The sequence below is a fragment of the Acanthochromis polyacanthus genome, chromosome 7 (genome assembly GCF_021347895.1).
Source record: "Acanthochromis polyacanthus isolate Apoly-LR-REF ecotype Palm Island chromosome 7, KAUST_Apoly_ChrSc, whole genome shotgun sequence".
Taxonomy (NCBI): Eukaryota; Metazoa; Chordata; class Actinopteri; family Pomacentridae; genus Acanthochromis; species Acanthochromis polyacanthus.
The window spans coordinates 14,337,870-14,360,575 of NC_067119.1; the positions used below are offsets into that span (position 1 = coordinate 14,337,870).

Sequence of the window (22,706 nt, forward strand, 5' to 3'; positions counted from 1 at the left end):
TATATATAATGAAACTTGATATATATATAATGAAACTTGATATATATATAATGAAAGTTGATATATATATATATATATATCAACTTTCATTATATATATATCAACTTTCATTATATATATATCGACTTTCATTATATATATATCAACTTTCATTATATATATATCTCGACTTTCATTATATATATATATATCGACTTTCATTATATATATATATCGACTTTCACTATATATATATCAACTTTCATTATATATATATCAAGTTTCATTATATATATATATCAACTTTCATTATATATATATCAAGTTTCATTATATATATATCGACTTTCATTATATATATATATCAACTTTCATTATATATATATCAAATCTTTTTTTCCTACCGAGCCCCGGAAGGGACATGTCCGTATGGCGAAGCGACAACGAAGGACACTCACCCGGACGAGAATTTTATTGAGTTTTATTTTAAAATCGGCCTGAAACACACAGACATTCAAGCAGTGCGATGCGCTAAGAGTCTGCCATGCAGACCAGCGATCCTGATAATGGTAAGTTTTATTTCTCCAACATCCTGCTGTTATCCTACTATGAATACGCTAGCTACAACAGTCCCACATCAGTATTATGAACGTTCCGCCAGCTAACGCGGTCCGGACACCGGATCAGTGATTAGAGGTTGGCGTTCAACTATTGTTTGCCAGCCAGTTAGCCGCTGGTAAGCTAACAAGCTATGAAACAACTCCTTATAAAACCGGAGGAAAGCAGCAGCAATATTTCAGTCCAAGACCTGTATTCAGAACCTCCCACGCTGTTACACAATGACCCATTAATCATATTACTGAACTATATGGTTATCATTGAAATTTCCCTTGAAGAACCAGTGAACTCTTTGCGAACACATTTTAATTTATGTGTTGATTATGTTTCGTATCAGTAATACAAGTCTAAAAAACTGATTGAAATGATCAAGTTAACACAATGAAGTAAAGAGTACTGGTAATCTGCAGCTATTTTCATAATTTCAAGGTGAAATTCTGATGTGTGATTTTCTAGCTTTGCAGATGTGGAAATCCAATGCACTGATTTCTTATACACAGATGCTTTTGGTGTTTTTTGTTGTAAAATAAAACAAGGCATTTATCACTGTTGGAAATTATTACAGGTATTATTTGTAAGACTTTCTAACATTGTATGGACAAAGCAATAAATCAGTTAATGGATAAAATCATTTGTATTACAGATGCTATCAACAGCATGTCTTGTTCATTTTATTTAGTTGTCGGCCTTGGATGATGAGGTCCAGTTACCAGGAGCACTAGTCTGCAGCTTACTGGTTCCGTCTTGCAGCTCCTCCACGCTGTCCTCCTCTCTACAGACCAAATCAAGTAAGATCTGTTTAGACTATGCAGACATCAACATGATCAGTATGTTATCTTTTGACCCATCCTAAAATCACAAAATAGAACATTTACTTTAAGTTAACTGTGTTTATGAAAATAGAAAATAATTACTGACAACTCGTACTTTTTGGTGCTTTTATGCAGGAAAAGGGAACCAGGAAGCTGCTGTGGATCCTCTGCAGTATCTGGAGAGGTCAGAGGAACGGTTCTTGGAACAGATCGGAAGACACCAAGACGTGACCTCTGCCATGCTCCAGAACATCCAGAAGATGAATGAAAACCTTGGTTGCACTGATGGGACGCATGGTGTCGGTGCTGGAGCAACTGTCCCAGAATTAAACTGCATTGTTGACTATTGGCTTTTCTAGAAAATAAATCTTTTTTAGTACTTCACCTGTTTTGTATTTTACTCATGCACTTTGGATGAATGAACAGAAATTTGTGATGAGAGATGCAAATTTTGTCTATAATCTACAGAGACTTTATTCAGTGTTCAGTGCACACTTTTGTTACACACATTTTGACAGATAAGCAGTTGTGCTTTTCAAGCAGATTTTAGTCAGAAACATCAGTAGCATATATTGTTGTTTTTTTTACTGTTACACCAATCTAGGTAGATAAACTGCACTACTGCAGCAGACATATTATTGAAATGTGCTTCTATTATGTGTCTACATACACTGCTCACAAGTAGTTATTCAACTTTTGGGTGAAATTGATGGAAAATATAAAAAGTGCACGCTGTAGTGATATATCATAAAAGTAGGGTATTTAACTAGAAACATGCAATAGTGATTTCCTCATCTCAAAAAAAATTATTGAATCAAAAGCTAACAACAGTGGAGGGTATGTCACAATAAAAATGTCTCAGTTTGGACAGAACAGCAGCCTTCAGCTGAAATCCAGTACAATTGTGTCCCACCAGTGGCGTGATCATGGATGTGTCCAGGCAGCAGCTGACCTCTGCCTCGTAATTAGCCTTAAGACCAGCTATAAAGATAAACATAGATATTATCATTATCATCAACATATGGTGCATGTGTTTAACCTTTAAGCTATGTAGGGATGCAAATGTAGTCGAAGCTAAGTAGCTAAGCTAATGCTAACACGTTCAGTGTTCAGAATCAAAACATCTCTAAAAATTACCTGTTTTCTCAAACGTAGTCGCCGTTCCCTGTGACAACCATGAAGACAGATAGATAATCACAGAAGAGCTCATCTGAAGAGCAAATGTCCAATAAGGTTCCTGTTTTTGTTTGCCATGTCCTTCCAGGGCTCAGTAGGAAAAAGTCTGAATATATGGAATGAAACTTTGAATAGATGGAATGAAAATCTGAACATTCTATATTCCGACTTTCATTATATATATATCAAGTTTCATTATATATATATCAACTTTCATTATATATATATATCAACTTTCATTATATATATATCAATTTTCATTATATATATATATATCAACTTTCATTATATATATATCAATTTTCATTATATATATATCAAGTTTCATTATATATATATCGACTTTCATTATATATATATATCAACTTTCATTATATATATATCAACTTTCATTATATATATATATATCAAGTTTCATTATATATATATCAAGTTTCATTATATATATATATCAAGTTTCATTATATATATATCAATTTTCATTATATATATATCAAGTTTCATTATATATATATCGAGTTTCATTATATATATATCAAGTTTCATTATATATATAATTTCCTAAACGGCATGCCATATATATATATATATATATATATATATATATATATATACGCACGCACGTAAGAAAACAAAGTGTGGGTCGTGTAGAGAGAGAGAGAGAGAGAGAGAGAGAGAGAGCATCATCTGCGCCTGGACGTTGGCTGTTCAGACTCTCGGAGGACGCTGCGATGGAGACACGATGAAACTGATGGGCTGTTTTTCGGAGGAAAGTGCCTCTGGAGTGTCGTTAGCTGGCGGCTTTCCGGAGCTTATCACCACCAGAAGCGTGTATTTGCGGAACGAGGAGGAGTATATTACCATTTTGTCGATGCCTGAGGATTATGGACCGTTACAATAACGACCGGCGGTATTTGGATAGCTGCCTGTTTCTTCTTCGTCTTCTCTCAGTTCTTCTCTGCATCTGCCGTTGCTAACACGTTTTTTGTTTGTTTGTTTTTAGCGCATTTCTCGCAAAAAATGTTGAATTTAGCGCTCTGTCGACGTGAGGGATATTCGTGGCACGTCATTCTCCGCTGTCGTTGGACATAAAGGTGCACCGACCTGCCGTTTCTCAGACACTATGAGACAATATTTTGACATAACCGTTATTTTTTCGCGTTCTGCTCTATTGCGCATGCCTGGTGGTAGATATAGAATGCTGCCCGACGCCGCTTCGCTCCGTCCTGGTGATGTAGGAGCAAAAGTGGAGGCAGCGGAGGACTAAATATTATTTTTTATTTTTTTTAAGAATGCGTTGGCAAAGTGGCAGCGTGGCAGCGACCAAAGGATTTGACACTAGATCCTTCGCGAACTAGATTGTTGCCATAAACTGAAGAATGTCAGGGACACCAAATGCAGACGCTGAAGGAGTAGTCTCCAAAGTACAAGTGAAAAAGGAGATCAAGACAATCGTGGAGAATCTGGAAACCATCCTGGGAGACCTCAAGGATGTAGCCAAAGAGCTCAAAGAGGTAAAAAAAAAAAAGAAAAATTCAAAGCAGGGAAAATCACCTCCCATGTGTTATGTTGTTCCTACAGGCTCCCCCTTGGGAGAGGATGCTCTTTCTAAGCATCCCTGTCTTGAGAGGAGATGGGAGGCTGACATCCACCTCACTGGGGCCTGGAAAAGATTACACACTCACTGACACACACTCAGATTGTGCTCCTCCCCCTCCTGCCCACTAATGTATAAGATGTATGTGATCATTATCTCCAACATGAAAGACATGTGGCAGAGGAGGATGCCCAGTGTGAAGTGACAGAACACCGTCTTTGCCCCCCTGACTCACAAGCTTTGATGAAAGTGAGAACATTTTAATCACAATTAATATTTAATGGCCAAGTTGGTTCAACCAGGAAGGCGCTTTTGCATTGCGTTTCATCATCTTAATGCTGACTATTGTTTGCTCCGAATTATCTCCTGCCAAATAACAAGAGAAGTAGTCCTTTCTTTTTCTTTTGTCATCTCTCTTTCAGGTCTCTCGTGGTGTCTTTATCTTCATGTCTTCACCACATGTCTGTATATCGCAGCAACTCATCTTTGTTCCTTCTTTATCTCTCGTCGCCTGCGTTCTTTCTCTTCTCTCTAGTCCTTGTTAAAGATCAGAACTCTGAAAAGCTGTCTGATTGGCCTTTTTTAAATCTCAGAAATGCAGAGACAGAGGTGCTGAACGTGAGTCGGGGAGGTCCCTGTAGGATTCAGGGATTATAAGATGATATTCAATGTTTTTTTTTCCATTCACAGCAAGCTGTTCTCATAGAGGCAGTAATACCTAGCAGTGACATAATTTCAGAGACCTTTTCTTTCATTTCATTCATATTACAATGCTTGCTTCGAATCAGTATTCCCTCTAATGCCCATTACTGAATCCCATGCTGCCAGCTCAGTTAAAATATCCTGCAGACTTACCTGCTTTTACGTTTACATTCCTCTGCTGGCCACACAGCAGGCATCCAGCATTGCCATGTCAAACCTCTCACTTTAACATGTCAAGCTGTCATTCTAATAAAACCTTATTGCGTACAGCCTCTGGTTCCTGCATTATGGATGGCTAGTCGACACAGCATCTGTCTCCTTCTGCCTCTCTGCTCCCCATACTCTCCTTCTTTTCGTTTTTTTTTTTTTTTTTTTGCAACTTGAGCTGAATTAGACTTCTTTTGTGTTCTTCAGCGCTTTACAATGTCTCACAGCAGGGGCCAAAGATAAATGAGGACAAGGAGGCATTGTAATCTGTCTATTGTGATTTTTTTGTGATGTGCACTTTTTATTTCTTTCTTTCCCTCTTTCTTTCTTTCTTTTTTTGCTTGCAGGAAATTGTGTAGAGAATCAGTTATTCTGACACTGCACACACTAAACACATACCTCGAGGGGGTGTTACTATCAAAGCCAGTGTTTGGGGTATAATCCATTTGAAATGCAGTTATCTGTTATAACTCACAGACAGGGCTGGAGCCGAGCCTGGCTCTGAGGAGGGACCCTGCCCAGATGCTTGGCACAGCCGCTCGAGCTGCCTGGCCTACAGCAGGGGCTGCACACTGGGATACTGGTATTACCTCTTGTGTGTGTCCCAACAAATTATCCATTTAAAGGCTGCACGGAGAGTTTAGCTCCACTGCCTTCTCTGTCCTAGTCTTCTATCTTTCGCTTTATCTCTCCCACTCAGTCGCTCTCTCTCCTTTCTCTCCTCATCACTTTCTCTCTTAGTCTCTTTCCAAGCCAGTGTTGATGATAGCAATCGTGTTTTAAAGTAGGTGAATGTACTGGGTACTCTGAGGTGAGCATCTGGAATTCAAACAACGTGAGCACTTGTCATTGCTTTGTAAAGGGAAACATATATTAACTTTCCTTTCTGGTGAGGTTCTCTCCGTGGTTATTTCAACAGTGTTTCATCTACAGTGCTTTGAACTTAGCCATGCTCAGCTCAACTTTTATTAGACTTTCCTTAGACTGGCTGAGTGCTGGATCCACAGCAGTCAGGCAACTATTAATAAAATGTCCAACACTACTTCAGTTCTGGGCATCAAAGCTATAACTACTCAACCAAAGGGAAGAGAACCAGGAAGCTTGTCTTCTCCAAAGGGAATATTTTTGGACAGGCTACTGAAAATGGCTGAAGAACATGGGCATTATTTAACTGAATATCAGTTATTTGTTCCAGCAGAGTTTAGCACCACTATTAAATTTAATCCCCCATGCTAATGGTTCTTTGGCCAGTGTTTGCTATGTGTAAATGTGATTTAAACCCATCCGGCCTACAGGTATTGGCAGAGCACTGCAGACATAAATGTATGGGAGTTTAGCTTTGTCCATGGATGTGCAAAATGTGCACGTTTGCTTTCTGTAGACATGTGATCCATTGTTTGGACAGGAGCTAACGTGTGGAAGTATAGCACAGTATGTCACTCATTAGTTGTCTAGTCAGCCATTAGTTAGCCTTAGAATGATACATAGTGATTGGTCAATTGGTGGAAATTAATAATTTCCTGAAAAACATCTGTTGTTACACATGTTTTGGTCTCTATGCATGTCTCGACAGTATGTATTATATGCATGTTTGATATGTATCTCTAGTATTACTTGCTGCCAAAAAACAAGTTTTTATCTGCTGCAACAATTCTCCTGCAGGCTGTGAAAGCAAATTTCTTTTTGGAGGACAAAGCAAATGTCTTCGGATCTGAATATCTTCTATATACATGTGATCTGGCAGTATCTTGAATTAATTTCTACCACACTACTTCATTCCAGCCATCTTCTGTTGTTTATTGTGTCCTCTTTATAGCAATCCCTGCACTGTATTGTATTTATAAATGATCTTACATTTCAAAATGATGAATTCATTCAGTAATTTAAGTATTTATTTTTTATGCCGATTTTGCCTCATAAAGGACCAGCAGTCTATTAATTTTTCTTCCGAATACCCTTTTGTTTTTGTTATATCCCTTTGCCTTCATCTTGTGTCCTCTTTCACTCTTCCAGAACATTGGTTTTATATTATAAATGATAGTTTGTTTTTTGTCATGCATTACAGGATATGTTTGCTATTTTCACTTCTCTGGATCTACTAGTGCATGAGATTGTTGTCATGTATCAGTTAAATCTGGCAGGCTCATGGCTGTTCCAATAAATTGTAGTGATATTTATTTTCTCTTCAGTCCGGTTGTGGCTTTGATGTCATAATCAATCTATAATCCCATAAATCTTGAATCAAAGTGTGTCTTCTTTAAATTTAATTTGAAAGTAATTGACTAATTAAGAACTTGGAGACATAAAACCATCAGCTCCTCACAAGAACAGACTTTTAATCTTTACTTTCTTGCGCTTCAGGCTCCTATCTAGATCATCATTCTTTTCAGATTTGCAAGTTTTTCTAGCTAAGATTGTTGTCAGCGATATTTTCTTCACTCATGCCACATTGTCACTTTTTTTTATTATTCTTGACTTCAGCTGTCACAGTGACTCTTTCCTCTTCTTGTCACCAGGTTGTTCATGACATTGACACCCTGACTTGTGACCTACAACTGGAGGAGGACGGGCTTACAGACAGCTCTAAGACGGACACACTCAACTCCAGCTCAAGCTCTACCACCACCACCACCACTGCTTCCAGCCTGGAGAAAATGAAGCTCTTCCCTGATGACTGCTTGTTCAAAACACCTGTGCCCCTCACCCCAGTCCCTTTCAACCCTTCAGCAGTCCTGACTGTACTCAAGAAACCACACCCACCCCTACCACCTCCAAGACTTACCCCACTGAGAGCCGAGGATCACAACATTAAGAATCTGCCTCATCCGACATTAGTATTATCAGGGAATATATCCAAGGCTAACGGGTCTCTGTTAAGGAATGGTGGGGTTTTCCCATTGAAACCAAGCAGGGATTTATTCTCCTCCACGCCGTGCTTCATTTCTAATGACAGCGGAATCCCTGAGTCAGGTCTTGTTCCTACATTGCCCAGGCCCATGCCACTTCTCCGCCATGAAAAGAACAAATGCCCCAAGGCCCCTGGCAGGGAGCCTCGTGAGAGGGAACGTGTCCGTTTCAGTGAAAAGGTCCAGTATCATGGCTACTGCCCAGACTGTGACCTCCAGTATGATGTAGACGACACAGAACTACACCTGCAGGCTGAGCTGAATGATTTGAGGCTCAGCCCAGTGCATTGCTGCTCTTCCTCCTCCCCACCTCCTCCCCACGTGCTTTCTCACGAGCTGATGTTGGAAAACGGCGGGCTTTCGGTCAGCCACAGTTTCCCGCCGACAACAAACAGTCCTCCGCCTTGTGTGCCTCCTCACACATCTTCCCTCAAACCCCAGAAAACAATCCTACGCAAATCAACCACTACCACGGTTTGACACCGAATCCCCTCGTTCTGTCTAACTTAAACATTCTTGAATCATTCATAGTGTTTTCTACTTTATGAGCGCTTTCTACTCCAGCTGAACTTTGGATTATCCAAACAGAGAGGGGAAAGATTTGGAATTAGGAAACAAAAGGATGGATGAAGAGAGTGGAATAGAGAGAAAGGCATCGCCATGGGCGCTGAAACATACACAGAGAAATCAGGAAGAAGCGGTGAGTGTTTATGCATGTCTGAGTGTGTTTGTCAGGGAGAGAATGGGAGGAAGAAAAAGAGCAATTGCATGTGTGCACTGATGCACATGTGTGAGTCTGTCTGTTTGCAAGTTTATTTGTGTGTGTGTGTTTGTGGGCATAGGTGAATATGTGCAGTGAGATGTTTGCAGGCGAAGACCACTAACTAAATATACAGTGACTTCACGAAGAATTGCTGAAGAATAGCTGACAAAGCTAAAATTTAATTGTATCTGTGTCTTCCTGGAAGCTCTTGGTACTAACAAGGCTCAAACTCAAGAAGTTGTTACAGAGAGGAACTCTGATTAATTCATGTCCTTCTGGTTGAAACAAGTAAACCTGCTTTCCTCAGACTTCCTCCAAACCCCTAAAGATTTCCCAATACACTAACACCTATATAAACAAGTTGCTATTCATAAAGGTAGTTTGAGGATGCACAAATACATCGGAACAATTACAGACAGTAGTGGTATCTATACCTGCTCAGATAAACAATTAGGGTTGACAGATAGATGAGTTCAGACTACCTCTTCCTTCATCACCTTCCAAGTTCCATTTTCTCGGTGTGACGGACTGTAGGAGTAAAAGAAGGGATGGAAAATGAGAAAAAGAGTGGTGGTGGGCTGGGGAGAGAGAGAGAGAAGTGTTAGATGACACAACTGCCATTTTGATTTGTGTTAACGAATGTCTTTACAGCACAGTCTAATTGAAAAGTCTCGTATTTCGTTTTCTAATAAATTATGTTTAGCAATACAACTCTCATTTGTGTGGACAACCACACTCCTCCACCCTCTGTGATATCTATACCACCAGCTGTGATATCTATGAGACTACAAGGACAGTAATCTAATCAGTTCTGCTCTTAAGTAGAGAGAATCAGGAAGGGAAAAAATGCTGAACTTTATTTCCTTAAGGGAATGTAAATCAGCAGTAATATCATACTGTCTCAGTCTATATGAGCAGTTGGTAGTCTCCATTTTATTAGCTGCTATTAAGAAGCAAATTTAATAAAGCCTGCGTTTGCTCTGTGTGTGTGTGTGTGTGTGTGTGTGAGCTATGTGTGCGGATATTTTAAATACATAAGAAATTGCTTTCAAATCAAATGTCAAAGGATCTGAAACTGTTTGAGTGTCTGTGTACACATCTTCATATTTGCATAGGTGTGTCTAAAACCACATTTCAGCTTGGCAGACTTGGAGAGACAGCATATCCTGGAGTTAGATGAGAATAGTAGCACCTTCCTCCCAGCAATGCCCTTAATTAGCTGGATTAGACTACGGGAGATAACAGCACTGCCTCAGACAGCCTTTGTACCAACATTAGCCTTGACAAAGCTCTGAACTGCTGCTGCACATATTTTTTATGATAAACACAGAGGGGTAGAGCAAGCTAACAAGCAGAGAAAGTAAGTAAGGAAAGAAGGAAAAAGAACAGAAAGGTAAAGATGTCGGAAAGGAGGGGCAGTTCTGTGTGGATGTTATATAAATAGCACGCTTAATATGTATATTATTGATATGTTTGCGTCAAGGGTTGTGGTGGTGGGATGCTTCATGGTTAAGGGCTGAAAGAATCAGGGTATGAAATAACACACACACTGATGACTTAATCCAATGCACGACCTCGCTGGCCCTACAATCTAAAATCAGCATCTGGATTAGGGATCAGCGGATATTCAGCCATGAGAAAAACGAGAAAGAGTGAGAATGTGGAGGGGTGAAGAGGGAGGGAAAGTGAGGGACAGAATGAAAGAGAGAAACAGGCAAAAGCGAGAATTTATGATGGAGAGAGATGGTGAAAGGCCGACACTGATGGATGCAGTGGAGAGTGGTTCTGTTTTGGCTGCGTTGTGTTGTGCTGCCATGTAGGAGCATATGTGGATGCATGTTTGTCCCCTTTATAATTGCTCCCAGTTCTGAACATTCACTGTATTTACCTTGTATTAATGGGTTCTAATGAGTCTAGCAGCAGCATACACACACACACAGAGAGAGAGAGAAAGAGACAGAGAGGGAGAGAGAGTTGAGCTGAACAAAACAGAATGGAGTGCAGCCAGCATCATCAATAGATGCAGCTCATAAGAGCTTATGCTACTGTAGCACTGCCTTACTCGCTAATGTACTATTCATCGAACCGAGGAAATCGACACAGTGGACTTGGCATTGTATGATAAAGGAAAACACTTTGAAAAAGCAAAGGCATTTTGTGCTTCTTTTCTTTCCCTCTGTGTACTCCTCTTTTTTGACCATCAGATTGAGGCTTTGCGCAGTGTTTGAAAATTGTAAAAAATAAATTAAATCCATAATCCCCCCCTTTTTAGGCACATCAGTATCCTCTTTTCAACTGGAGTATTTCTGACTTTTTATTGAAGTTTTTAATCAAAAGTAGTCTTCTTTTCTATTGAGTTAAAATTTGTGACTAAGATTAAATTTATTGGATTTAATTAACCTCTTACCACAATACTAAAGCTAAAAAAAACTTGCGGATGTGTACAGACTACAACTCAGAGATGAGACGCAGTTTGAAAAGCTTTGACAACAAATGTTGATGTTTGTGCAGTCTCTGAGTTATTACAGTGGATATCTATATTTCACTTTTCTAACGCACAAACGTGAATTTTACTACTTTAGTGGAGTGTTTGCTAGAGGTGGATATTGTTTGAAATGCTTTGATACTGGTACCTGAGTTTCAGCATCAAACAAGAGGTTTTTCCATGATTTACTTAAGGAAATACAATATATTTTGCTGCAAAACATTGCTTTAGTTTCTCAAAAGAAGCTAGAGTTCAGAAATAATGAATAGCCTATTGTCTAAGAACAAGCAGATATACATGAACCTTGCATAAACAATACGTTGTTTCAAATTAGGAAGATTACAAATCCTACAACAGGCTGCTGCTCCCTTTTAGTAGACTGTACTTCAGTGCACTGCACCTAAAAAGGAGGGTTTGGTACTGATTCAGAATAGATATTGTTACATTTCAACAGTAGTTCATACCTTTACTCATACATATGAAAGGTCAAAGTGAGGGAAAGATGCCGTTGTGAAGTGGTAGAAACAGTTTGGACATTTGTCTGACCAATTCTTACTGTTAAAAAAAATGTTTGGATTTGTTAGTCATAGTTAAAGGTGAAGTTTGCAATTCTAATCCAACACACATTTTTTAAATTCAACAAACATCTAATCACAGTCCACTTGTTGTCCGTTGTGTATGCACAGTTAAAAAAAAATGCTGTGTTAGTACACAGCCCTGGCACTGAAAGGAAGTGGCTTGGAAGGAGGATGGGGAGAAAAACGCAGTGACTCTTTCTGCAGAAATACTCCACCTATAAAACATCTGCGAGTTATTATCAGATTGTTCCTGTAACACTGAAACCACTGCTCCTCTGACCATAGGTGTAGGAGTTTTTATAAAGGCTATCTGCGCTCAATGCTTCAGGCTTGAGGATGAAGTTGTAATGGGGAGGGAGGAGGTGGATCTTCACCGCCTCCATTGTGAGTCAGGACTGACTCAACTGCACTGACCTACTCCCTACAGCTCACAGTTCTAGTTCATGGCCCACCTCTCTCCCTCTCTCTCCCTCTCTCCCTCCCTCCTTCCCTCCTTCCCTCCCTCCCTCCCTGCCCGTCTCCCTCTCACTATTTCTTCATTTTCTTTCTTCCTTTCCCCTTGGATGATGCTTCACTCCCACTCAGCAGCATCTGTATGCATAACAATCTCTTTGTGCACATGCATCTCTATATACATGTGGGTGAGTTAGCTATTATTAAAACATATCGCACTTTGTACAGCAAGCACCTTGGGCAGCATTTCCATTTGTATGTTTTAATCAAATACTTCACAGATTTTTTTTCTACTCAAAGCAGCAGCAACCTCCGTATCTTTCACTCCTTACCTTTGCGTTAAAAGTGACCTTCTAGCGATGAAACTATGTAATCATGGTGGTTATGAATCCAGTAATAAATTATTACGTGCAGTAGCTCCTCCATTTATAGCTCATGTGTTTTAGAGTTCAACCCCACGTCCTGCTCATGTCATTTCATTAGGTCCATGAGTAAACCTCTATGATGCATTCAAAATCTCTTAGATCTGAATGGCTGCATTTCTAAATGTAAACCTGTTACTATGATCTGTTTATTATAATACAATAATCATATGTGTGCTTATAGTACTTCCACTGACTGTATTGTCTTCATCTCGTTTTCTAACCTGGCAAGTGCACAACGTGCAATAGAACTCAATAAATGTGTCAGAGTGAGACACACATTTTGCCAGTGAATATTAATTAGCTGTTGTTTCTCTGCCTGATTGTTGGTGGTGATAGTCTGTCAAGAGACACAGTTGTCTGTTTGCTCATCCCCATTCTCCATGCACCATTTACTTTGACTTTTGTTTTCCTCAATCGATTACATTTTATTATGATCATCGGAAATGACAACGTTGTGAGGGAGGCATTAAACAAAATGAAAACCAAATAATTTTGGTGTTATGTGCCAGAGGCGTCGCATTTGTATTGGAGATACCGAATGCAAAGTTCATTAGAATACAAAATAGACATGACCTACATTGCCAAACATCAGAGCATTCAGAAGTAAATCTGGTGCACATTAACCATGAATACTGGCTCGTCTTGGTGCTTCTTTATCAGTGACTCAGACAAAGTCATGATGTGGGAAAGTGAGTGGGCATGTGTGCGTGTGTGTTGTCAAAATGTGTGCGCACACTCACATGCATATATTTTAATGTTAAAGAGATACATGCGCATGTGTTTAAATTTGTATGAGAGTACAAAAAGACACTCATGGGTACATGCAGCCATGTGTGGAAGAAATAGTCAGAGGGCATGAGATGGCTCAGTGCAACTAGGAAAGCTTTGGTGGTGAAGCAAGCTTAATCTGAGGATTTCATGCTCTCTTGGAGATTGTTAAAAGTTAGAGGCATCAGCTGCACCTTACTCTGGGAAGGTAAACAATATCTCAAGAACTGGATCAGATTTGTAAGAGCCACTGTGGCCCAGATGAGGTCCTCTGCTCACTGAACCTCTCCAGACGTGCCAAAGAAACAGTGAAAAAGTGAAAGCTGTTTAAAGAGTGACACAAGGTTTAACAATTGTATTTGGGAGGCTTTTTAATCTGCAGAGGAAAATGCAAGATGGTTCAGTCTTGTTAACTTTAATGAGTTGTGTATGTGTTGCTGGATGCTTGTGTCTGGGCAATGATACCTTGGTATATTTTCACTCTGCTCTATGAAAAGCAATTGTTGGTGCTCTACCAAGTGGCTCTCCTCAGTGCAGTCAGATATTCACACTAATGCATTTCCTCTGTTTCCTCTGCAGGGCCCATTGAGATACAAGTGGAAGAGATGCTCGCTTCATACGCCGTTCGACCCTGGCTGATCAGGGAGGGAGGAGCCGATTCTGGGGCCAAGCATCAACCTTCTCTACATGCAGTGTTAATGGCTCTCAAATGACAGGAGACAAATTCACACTTTGACTTTTGAGCACTAAACAACCTTCAGGCAGAGCTGTGCTGGGCAACGTTACTGTCAAATAGTGCAAACGGGAAGAGCGGGCTCTGTATGTGAGCGCACACAGATGAATTAGTAGTTATGGAAGTGATTTTTTTTTGTTCATATAAATGGTTAAGTTAAAGATTTGAATACTGCTGACTCTCTATCATCGAAACGACAGAGGTGAGTTTAGATGAAGAGGTACAAGACGAGAGTGAACTGATGTCAGCCAGTGTTTGATAGATGTCTACGCAGACTTTCACTCTGTGCATACTCAGATGGAAATCAATAGCTCCACTCAACCGATGGAATTTGCCTTTTTAGAATTGTAATTGTATCTGGAGAGCCCAACAGGTCCGCCTGTGAGCAAAAATGCTGCTCTGTTGGACTGTAGATAAGGAGAAAACAATATGTGCCATGTGCACAATCACAGTGTATTTTTGGAGAAACTAATGTTTTCAAATGAATGATGATGTGGCCACTGATTTGTGTCCAGACATTATATTCATTGTACATCAAAATCTGTTTGCTCAACTGGTGCCATGCAAGCTATGTCCTTTTTATTTCTCCACAACAACATACAGAGATTCAGTAAAGTGTGGCATAAAGTTACAGCTTTAAGGATTATTGAAGAAGTAATAATTTGCATCAAATTTTCTTTGTATACGAATATACATGTTTGATATCAATATATTTCAGGCATTTTTCTACAGAGACTTTAACATTTAAAGAGATGATATTTTTGATATTGTGTTGGATGACTGAGAGGTATTTTGACGAAAGCTGACATTCCCTCGAGGTACATGTCTTTCAGCAGGGCAGAGCAGGATGAGTTATTTATATATACAGGATAGTGTTTGTATGGATGAAAAAACTTCAGCATTACCACGACAGGAAAATATACAGCACGGGCTGCATTGTGAGAAAGAAAATGTTAGGTGGTGAAGAAAAGTGGCATAAACCAAATACCTAGTTGTGCTTTATCAGACAGGTGGCATGGGGCTAAATGAATGCATGACTGACTCTTCACTTTGTCCTGCCATCACTGTGTTTTTCTATGCATTTCTGTGGAGAGGCTGTCTGTTGGTGGATCCAACATGCAGGGTGCTCTGCTCTCCATAATATAGAGTTAAGAAGTAATTCTCTCTCATTTCCTCATATGATGTCCAACAGGTTAATCCTACAGTCACTGTAAACCTGATAAAGTTTCATGTTGCTTTGACCAATGAGCCACTGGTAATAAAATAATACTAAAAACAATTACTTATATAGCACTTGTCGAAACCAGAGAAGGACAAAATCAAAATATAATGAATAAAAAAATAAGAATATTACTATAAATAAGCAAACACATATTCATAGGCCATTCTAGCCTCTAAAGGGTTCCGAAATGTTTGCTGGTGAACAACACAACTTCACCTAGACTGAATTCACAACCAGACTTTGGATCAATAATAATAATAACAGTTTTAAAAATGAGTGGAATGTCTCAAAAAGCTGTCAGTGATGCTTTGTTGTGTGTCCACAAACTGTTGGGAAATAACTTGTGAGAAGTAAACACTTTGCACTTAACGTGTGTGTATCTGTGTGAGTACTTTAAACTGAACAATAACTTCAGTGTTGATTTTATGTCCGTACTCTCTATTCTAAACTGCACTGGTTGCAGATTAATCTTTCCTAATGCCAAGACTCGATGAACTGGGTGTCAAATAGAGGAAATTAAACGGACTGCAAGAGCACCGCACTTAATCAAAGTTACCAAAAAGCTGTTTGAAAAAGAAAAATGCATTCATTGGCATCAGCAGCTGCATCAGTTAATTGAAGATTAGTGGAACGAGATAGCAGGCCGGCGGTGCTAAAGGCCATCAACTGTCTCCAGAAGATATTCTAATGAATTCATGGTGGTTTGTCATGGTCATACACGCTATAACACTGGCTGCAGCCAGCAGCTCAGCTCAATAAAATGAAGGACAGGGCAGTTGTGGCCGCAGGGACAGAGAGGTCGTCTTGAGACTGGAGCATCATAAGTTCAAACCTATGAACCGGAAAAATATGCTAAGAAAATGTGCATAAGAAAAGTACATTCTTAACTCACTGCCTTGGTGCCCTCCAGTGAGGTACACAAACTCTGAGGAGGACAGAGGTTGTGCTGTGCAGCTGTTTGTAGCATATGTCAATGAGTAGCAAGTCAGTGCTAAAGACAAAATGCCTTTAAATCTAGGGTGCTTTTGTTGTACCATTTTGTCTAAGCAGAATAAACTGGACCGTAGGGGCTTATATTAGTAATATAATGAATGTTTTACTAATATAATTCCAATAGAATTGTTTAAATGTATGAATGGGTAATGACCCAGTAGACCACAGACTTAACTACTGGGACCTTTACTCGAGTGTCTCTGCTTTCAATTTATATAACAGCTACCGTTAGTTACTCTGAAGATCATCTTCATTGGGTCATCTTATAAAACATGATCGTTAGTGGAGATTAATGAAATCAACAGCAGCTACAACCTTTAAATATTGTTTGTATATCGATACAGTAACAAGAAAAGCACTCATAGAGTGCAAGACTCTGCTAAGGTTGTTCATTCCCCCATATAGCATTGTCAGAAATGCAGCATATTTTAGAAATACAGTATTTTTTATTAGTTATTGATGATCAGAAATCACAGCAACCCAGAATGTGGTCTTCTGTGGCCGTCTTGAGGGGCCGTCTTGCAACCCGAGGGTTGCCGGTTCAATCCTTATCATGAAGAGCTCTTGTTGAAGTGTCCCTGAGCAAAACACCATTTTCATATGTCCTGATCATAGACTGATGTGCTGCATATACCCCCCAAATATTGTGGCTGTAGATACAACGTTGTGGCAGTTGGCCTAATGACCACTTTTTCAATTTTACAGGGGGCGCTATGGAGCCATTTTGCCACATGTGCACAACTCCCATGAGATATCATTTTTTCGCCAGTCCTGATGTGCATGCAAAGTTTGACGCTTTGTGGGGTATGTTTAGGCCACCAAAGTAGAGTTTGAAAAGACGGAAAAAGAGTGAAGAATAAGAAAAAGAAACCCTAGGCTTTCAATGGGGTCCTTCGGCACCGTCGGTGCTCGGACCCTAATAATGATAATAAAAAAACACGGTGCAAAAATGACAGAGAACATTATATATAGATGTTTTTTTAAATGCCATGTAGAAGACTATACAAGAGGAAGAGGTATCAGTTATTGCACATAAAATGGTAGTTGCAGTCTTTTTGAGGACCTCTAATAGAGTTTTATTTAAATTCATCAAATCTGGACCTCATTTACCTTCGAGAGGCCAAAAGCCGGTTTCAGATTCATGAAAGCTGGTGCAATTCATCAGGTGTAGCTGCAGACAGCAGCCACCTCTACAAGGGCAAAGCCGGGGTGCGCATATTTTAAAATACCGCATATCTGTACAGCACACCTCACAGGGGCGGCATTGAGTTAAAAGGAAAACTCCGCCCGGTTAAAGTGGCTGTGTACACTCCAACACGCGCACTACTCCCGGTTGATCACGTGACAGGGGACGAAAGAAAGAAAGAAGGGAGGAAGAGAGAAAAATGAAATAAACAGCGAAAAGACTGACAGAAGAAGGAAACGCCTTAATGTACAGGTAATAAACAAACGACACTCTCAAATAAAAAGTAAAATAATGTCGAATCGGGTGAGTTTAGCTCTGACTGCTAGCTTGATCTGAGCCCACAATGTAGACGCATTTTTGTGTCTACCAAAGTGGCTGGATACATGAAGCTAAGTTGGCAGAGACAGGCGTGTTTTTGAGCCTCTGTTTTGTGGTCGTGAGTCTGAAACAGTTACTGCAGGCCCAGGATGAATTCCGGCAAAGTGCTGATGTGTCAAAAGCTTGTGACCAAACAGCTCGCTGGAAACTGAATCACTCGTGCAGACACGATTAGCTGGCAGAGGTGGAAAAAACTAGCTAATCTGTAACATGTTAGCCGCCACTTCCTCTGTCCTTCCCATGCATTTAAAATGAGACTGTAATATAACATTTGCCTTTTTTAGTCTTCATCTGAGGGGACAGAAAAAGTCACACGAAGAAGAAGAAGGAGGTGGAGACTTGGTCCAGATGTGATGGAGGACAGAGGTGGATGTCTGCTGGATATGAGATAAACACGTAAGTAGAAACATATTTTGAAATATGTGTTTTATTAACAGCTTTGTCCAGTCAGATTGTAGGTATAGATACAAAAAAGTTATACTACATAAAGTGACAGATGAAGTTACACCGGGATCCAGCCTTACTTTTTTCCTTAACTGTAAAATTGGGTTAGTAGTTGTTTACACAGAGGGAAGGTCTGAGTCCTACTTTACAGCTGAACATGTGATCACACGGCCTGTAACCCAACAATTCCTTCTTCTCGTATAAGTTAGACTTATAAATTGATCTTGAACTTTAATGGATCAAGTCTATGCAGTACTTAATGTGTTTAATACTATAGTTGTGCTTTCTCAGCACTAAGTTTGACATTGTATATAAACACCTGTATTGTGGGAGTTAGAATAAAAGTAGAAGAACAGTGTTTGCAGTGACAGGATGGGTCAGTGGGAAGGAGACCAGAGCATGCCGACTGAAGTCCATTTGGCAAGCATCTGCCCTCTAAAGAGCCCACAAGTACAACACTGAGTCAGTCTCTTACTTTTTAATACCCGATGCTGTATTCTGACCTCTTTCTAACAGTGCTCAGTCTGTTTGCTTACTGACCATTAAACTTTTCAGATCCTTAAGTGTAGAATAATGTGGCATTGAGAGACGCTGCAGGTTTTTTCTTTCAGCAAACGCAGATTAGCACAACTTTAAAGCTGAGGCAGCAACTAATAATCAAATCTGCCTGTGCAGCGACTTGCAGGAAGGAAAAGCTGCAGGCTCTTGTGGCATCCTCGAGTTTAGACTAATCCAACTTCGGACGTGACCTTTGTCTTTACAATATTCTTTAGGTAAATAAAGAATCTGCTGCGGAAAAGGAGGAGGGAGAGGATGAAGCTGAACGAACGTAGCGTGGCGCACTACGCCACCTGTGACTCACCGCCAGATAAGACGGGCTTCCTGTTCAAGAAGGGTGAGCGCAACACAGCTTATCACCGCCGCTGGTTCGTCCTGAAGGGAAACATGCTTTTCTACTTTGAGGAGCGCGACAGCAGAGAGCCCATCGGTGTGATTGTTCTTGAAGGATGCACTGTGGAGCTCTGCGAGTCAGCCGAGGAGTTCGCCTTTGCCATCAAGTTTGATTGTGCCAAAGCACGGGTGTACAAGATGGCCGCAGAGAACCAAGCAGCCATGGAGTCGTGGGTGAAAGCGTTGTCGAGGGCCAGCTTTGACTACATGAGGCTGGTGGTGAAGGAGCTGGAGAGGCAGCTGGAGGAGATCCAGGAGGCTGCAGGAGGCAGCTTTGTTGGGGCTGGAGTTGGAGGCCCGCAGGCCAGGCCTAAGTCCTCCAGGCGAAACCATGTAGCACGGTCCAGGTCTGGAGCATCATCCTCTTCATCCTCTTCATCCTCCATGTCATCATCATCATCTAGTGCTCCTCCCATGTCAGGCCCGTTATCTGGCCAGAGGAGCTTCCAGGACGAGGTGCAGCTCATCTCTGGGTGTTCCAAGGAGAATGGGGTTGCATGGAGTAAACCACCTGCTGCCTTGGCTAACGGCTTTGTGGAGGGGGCCTCGTCTTGCGTGGCCTGGGAAGGCTGTGCAGACTCTGGGGCTGATGGAGTTAGAGCTCCACCGGTGCCCCCCAGGAGAAGAGGAGCATCTCTGGAAAGCCCCGTCTCTCCAGGCACCGGCTGCTTCTCCAAACTCCATGACTGGTACGGCAGAGAGGTGGAGGAACTGAGGGTGCAGTGGCTGCAGAGCCAGTGAACTGACAGAGGTGGATAATCTTTTTATTCCACACTTATTCCATTCCTTCCTGATCATTCTACACTGTTAAACCCTTCTGAGCCCAACAGAAAGGCGAGAAAACAGGGTCTTAATTGCAAATTATGGTCGTATTGCCGTTAGAAAAACGACAGCTATAAATTTTAGATTGATTCCAAATCTTGTCTGGCACAGGGGAAACAATCTGTCTTAACCGTTAACACTATCCTTTCTACAATCCAGGAAATACAGCATGTGCTCTTTTCCACACGAGGACATTTTATTGCCAGGGACAATAAAAATGATGAGAATACAATGTTTAAAATGGTACTCATCTATTAAAAATAATCAGTTTGTCTAACATGCCAGTGACCTTGGCTTTGAGTGGTCTCAGTCGGTACAATTCAGAAAAAATATGCTACTATATTGTCAGTGTTCAAGTGTCCTCCTCCCTTCTAGCTCCTATATATCTAAATGTACTTGTGCAATTGCTTTGTGGCCATTTAAGTTCCAAGGACCTTGGAACTATAATATTTTCTTAAGTTGTACATGAAAATTACTTGGTCAAGCACCTGGACAATACAGTAAACAATAAGTAACTGCGACCATCCCTACAGTTAATTGTGTTTCTAATGGAAAGGAAAAGCCTGAGATGGTTTCTGTTTCTTGACGGCCACAAAAATAGACAAATCCATGTAGATCCCATTGTTATAACACAATAACCACAACATACAATGGTGAAGCTGACACACAGTGCTGCAGCTCAATGGTTAAAGTTCCTATTTGGTGCTATCTGTGTGTAGTGAGGAAACTGCTTAGTGCTTTTCTGAACCAAGGAAATTAAAGAACGAGCAAAGAAACTGTTTGCTAACATGGACATCAGAGCAATTAGCAGCTTTCAAGATACAAATCCATGACATTTCCTACAACTTCAAACCTCCTGAACTCTTCGATTGCTTTAATGCTGTGACTTGAAGCGAAGTGAGGATACCCTGGTAATAAGAACAAACTAGTCCAGATTCTCCTCCAGTTTCCCACTGGGGCATCGCTCACCCGGGAGTCCTTGTGGTTGCTAATGTCAGAGCATCCTCTCGACAGTCACCGGGGACCGTGGCGAGAGCTGGCTGTCTGGCTCAGAGCAACACACCCTTTATTTTTAGCCCTTGTTAGCCAGCGGCCAGATGATGCTGTGTCATAAGAGAGCTTGTCACTTAGTTCTCTGTCGACGTTTGTATTTAATAAAGGAAGAAAGTTTGTTCTTGAACTTGCAGAACTTGACGCGATCATTTCACTTTATACAATCAAATCATCCCTTGTTTGTTACAACTGATTAGCCTTAAGGTTACTAAATGAGTGTAAATGTTGTCGGCCCGCACTGTATGTGAACATCTAACCTCTTGGTTTATATATATTTACTATTCCATGTTGGAAATTAACACTAACAGTCCTCACAGTGGGCCTTTAAAAATTGTTGCTCATACTGAATTTCTATATCCAATCATAGAGCTGTTTACATTTTTGTTTTATATGTGCCTTATGTTATCTTTATAACTCGGTTAATGCACTAGCAAACATTTCCATGTGACTACATCGATGGGAGGGACTGACTCATCCTCTTTTCCAACTGTACAGCATTTTTTTTTCTTTCTTTTCTTTCTTGCCAAAGGCTCATCTTGGTGCAATCACTTTTTGACAATGGCTCAGTTACTTCAGTCTGCATCGGTGCACAGCGCTATCATTACTGTTACACTCTTGGCTTGTCCTGAAACGACACCGTGGGAATGAGTGCTACAGTGTGAGTTCTGTATTTTGTTTTTGAAAATGCCAATATTGAAACACTATCCTTTTGACACAGATTACCTAAAATTACAGCTGGTGCATTTCCAGCTCTAGATGTGTTACTGTAATTACAAACTAAATGAATATGTGAACATGTCAAATTAACCACGTAAATGAGAATAATACCAATCTGTTTTTCAAGAGTGCCAAGGGAAGAAGCACAATGAGATTTTTTCAATGAATTTCTATCATTCTAATAACATTTTTCAATGCTGTAGAGTAAGTATTACATTGAATAACCAGTAATATTTAATACATTGTCCTATTATGGTACTCTGAAAAAATGTTTTGCTGTAAACCGTTCAATAAACAATGTTCATGTCTTATTGTGTGATATTTCTGGTCTTTTTTGCGCTGCGGGGAGCTTTTAGTCAGTCTGATGGGTTGTTAGGGCATCATATTTTCGTTTTACATTGTGGTTTTTCTGAGAGTAGCTCTGAATTCATGCACTCTTTCCTGGTGCTCTGCAGCCTGTTTCTCACCAGGTGTCACTGTGCAACAATTTTACACTGTGGACGTTTGACTTCAGGGCTATCAGCGCCTCACACCTGGTGGGACAGGTAATAAAAATAACCACCTGGCAGCAAACAAAACAGGATTATAGGTCTCCAGCGAGTGAAAAAGAGGAATTAACCAACGGAATCTCACCTAAACTGTTTTAATTTCATTTGTTGTTCTTGGGGGTAGCATTAGAAATACAGAACATAAATGTGACATTTTAAGTTGTGTCTTCACCAGTATGGTGCAGATCTG

The 22,706-nt window shown here is 40.3% G+C and overlaps 2 protein-coding genes and 1 long non-coding RNA gene across 3 annotated transcripts; all 3 read left to right on the top strand.

The window, feature by feature from the left end:
* The first annotated feature begins 214 nt into the window (after nt 1–214).
* LOC127534908 (uncharacterized) lies at nt 215–1,793 on the top strand. Its single transcript, XR_007943500.1, has 3 exons — nt 215–548; nt 1,277–1,385; nt 1,545–1,793. It is a non-coding gene; the product is annotated as an uncharacterized LOC127534908 (long non-coding RNA).
* Nucleotides 1,794–3,194: 1,401 nt separating this feature from the next.
* prr16 (proline rich 16) lies at nt 3,195–15,793 on the top strand. Its single transcript, XM_022192291.2, has 3 exons — nt 3,195–4,099; nt 7,608–8,697; nt 14,049–15,793. Exons 1-2 carry the CDS (start codon nt 3,965–3,967, stop codon nt 8,475–8,477), a joined length of 1,005 nt encoding a protein of 334 aa, XP_022047983.1. The 5' UTR covers nt 3,195–3,964; the 3' UTR covers nt 8,478–8,697; nt 14,049–15,793.
* Nucleotides 15,794–17,509: 1,716 nt separating this feature from the next.
* On the top strand, nt 17,510–22,279 carry pheta1 (PH domain containing endocytic trafficking adaptor 1). Its single transcript, XM_022192290.2, has 3 exons — nt 17,510–17,855; nt 18,266–18,377; nt 19,199–22,279. Exon 3 carries the CDS (start codon nt 19,239–19,241, stop codon nt 20,115–20,117), a length of 879 nt encoding a protein of 292 aa, XP_022047982.1. The 5' UTR covers nt 17,510–17,855; nt 18,266–18,377; nt 19,199–19,238; the 3' UTR covers nt 20,118–22,279.
* Nucleotides 22,280–22,706: the final 427 nt, after the last annotated feature.

Excerpts from the sequence above, each read along its gene's own strand:
- pheta1 (XM_022192290.2), top strand. The coding sequence starts at position 19,239 with ATGAAGCTGAACGAACGTAGCGTGGCGCACTACGCCACCTGTGACTCA.
- prr16 (XM_022192291.2), top strand. The coding sequence starts at position 3,965 with ATGTCAGGGACACCAAATGCAGACGCTGAAGGAGTAGTCTCCAAAGTA. Across the intron at positions 4,100-7,607 it reads TAGCCAAAGAGCTCAAAGAG|GTTGTTCATGACATTGACAC; the intron begins GTAAAAAAAAAA and ends TCTTGTCACCAG.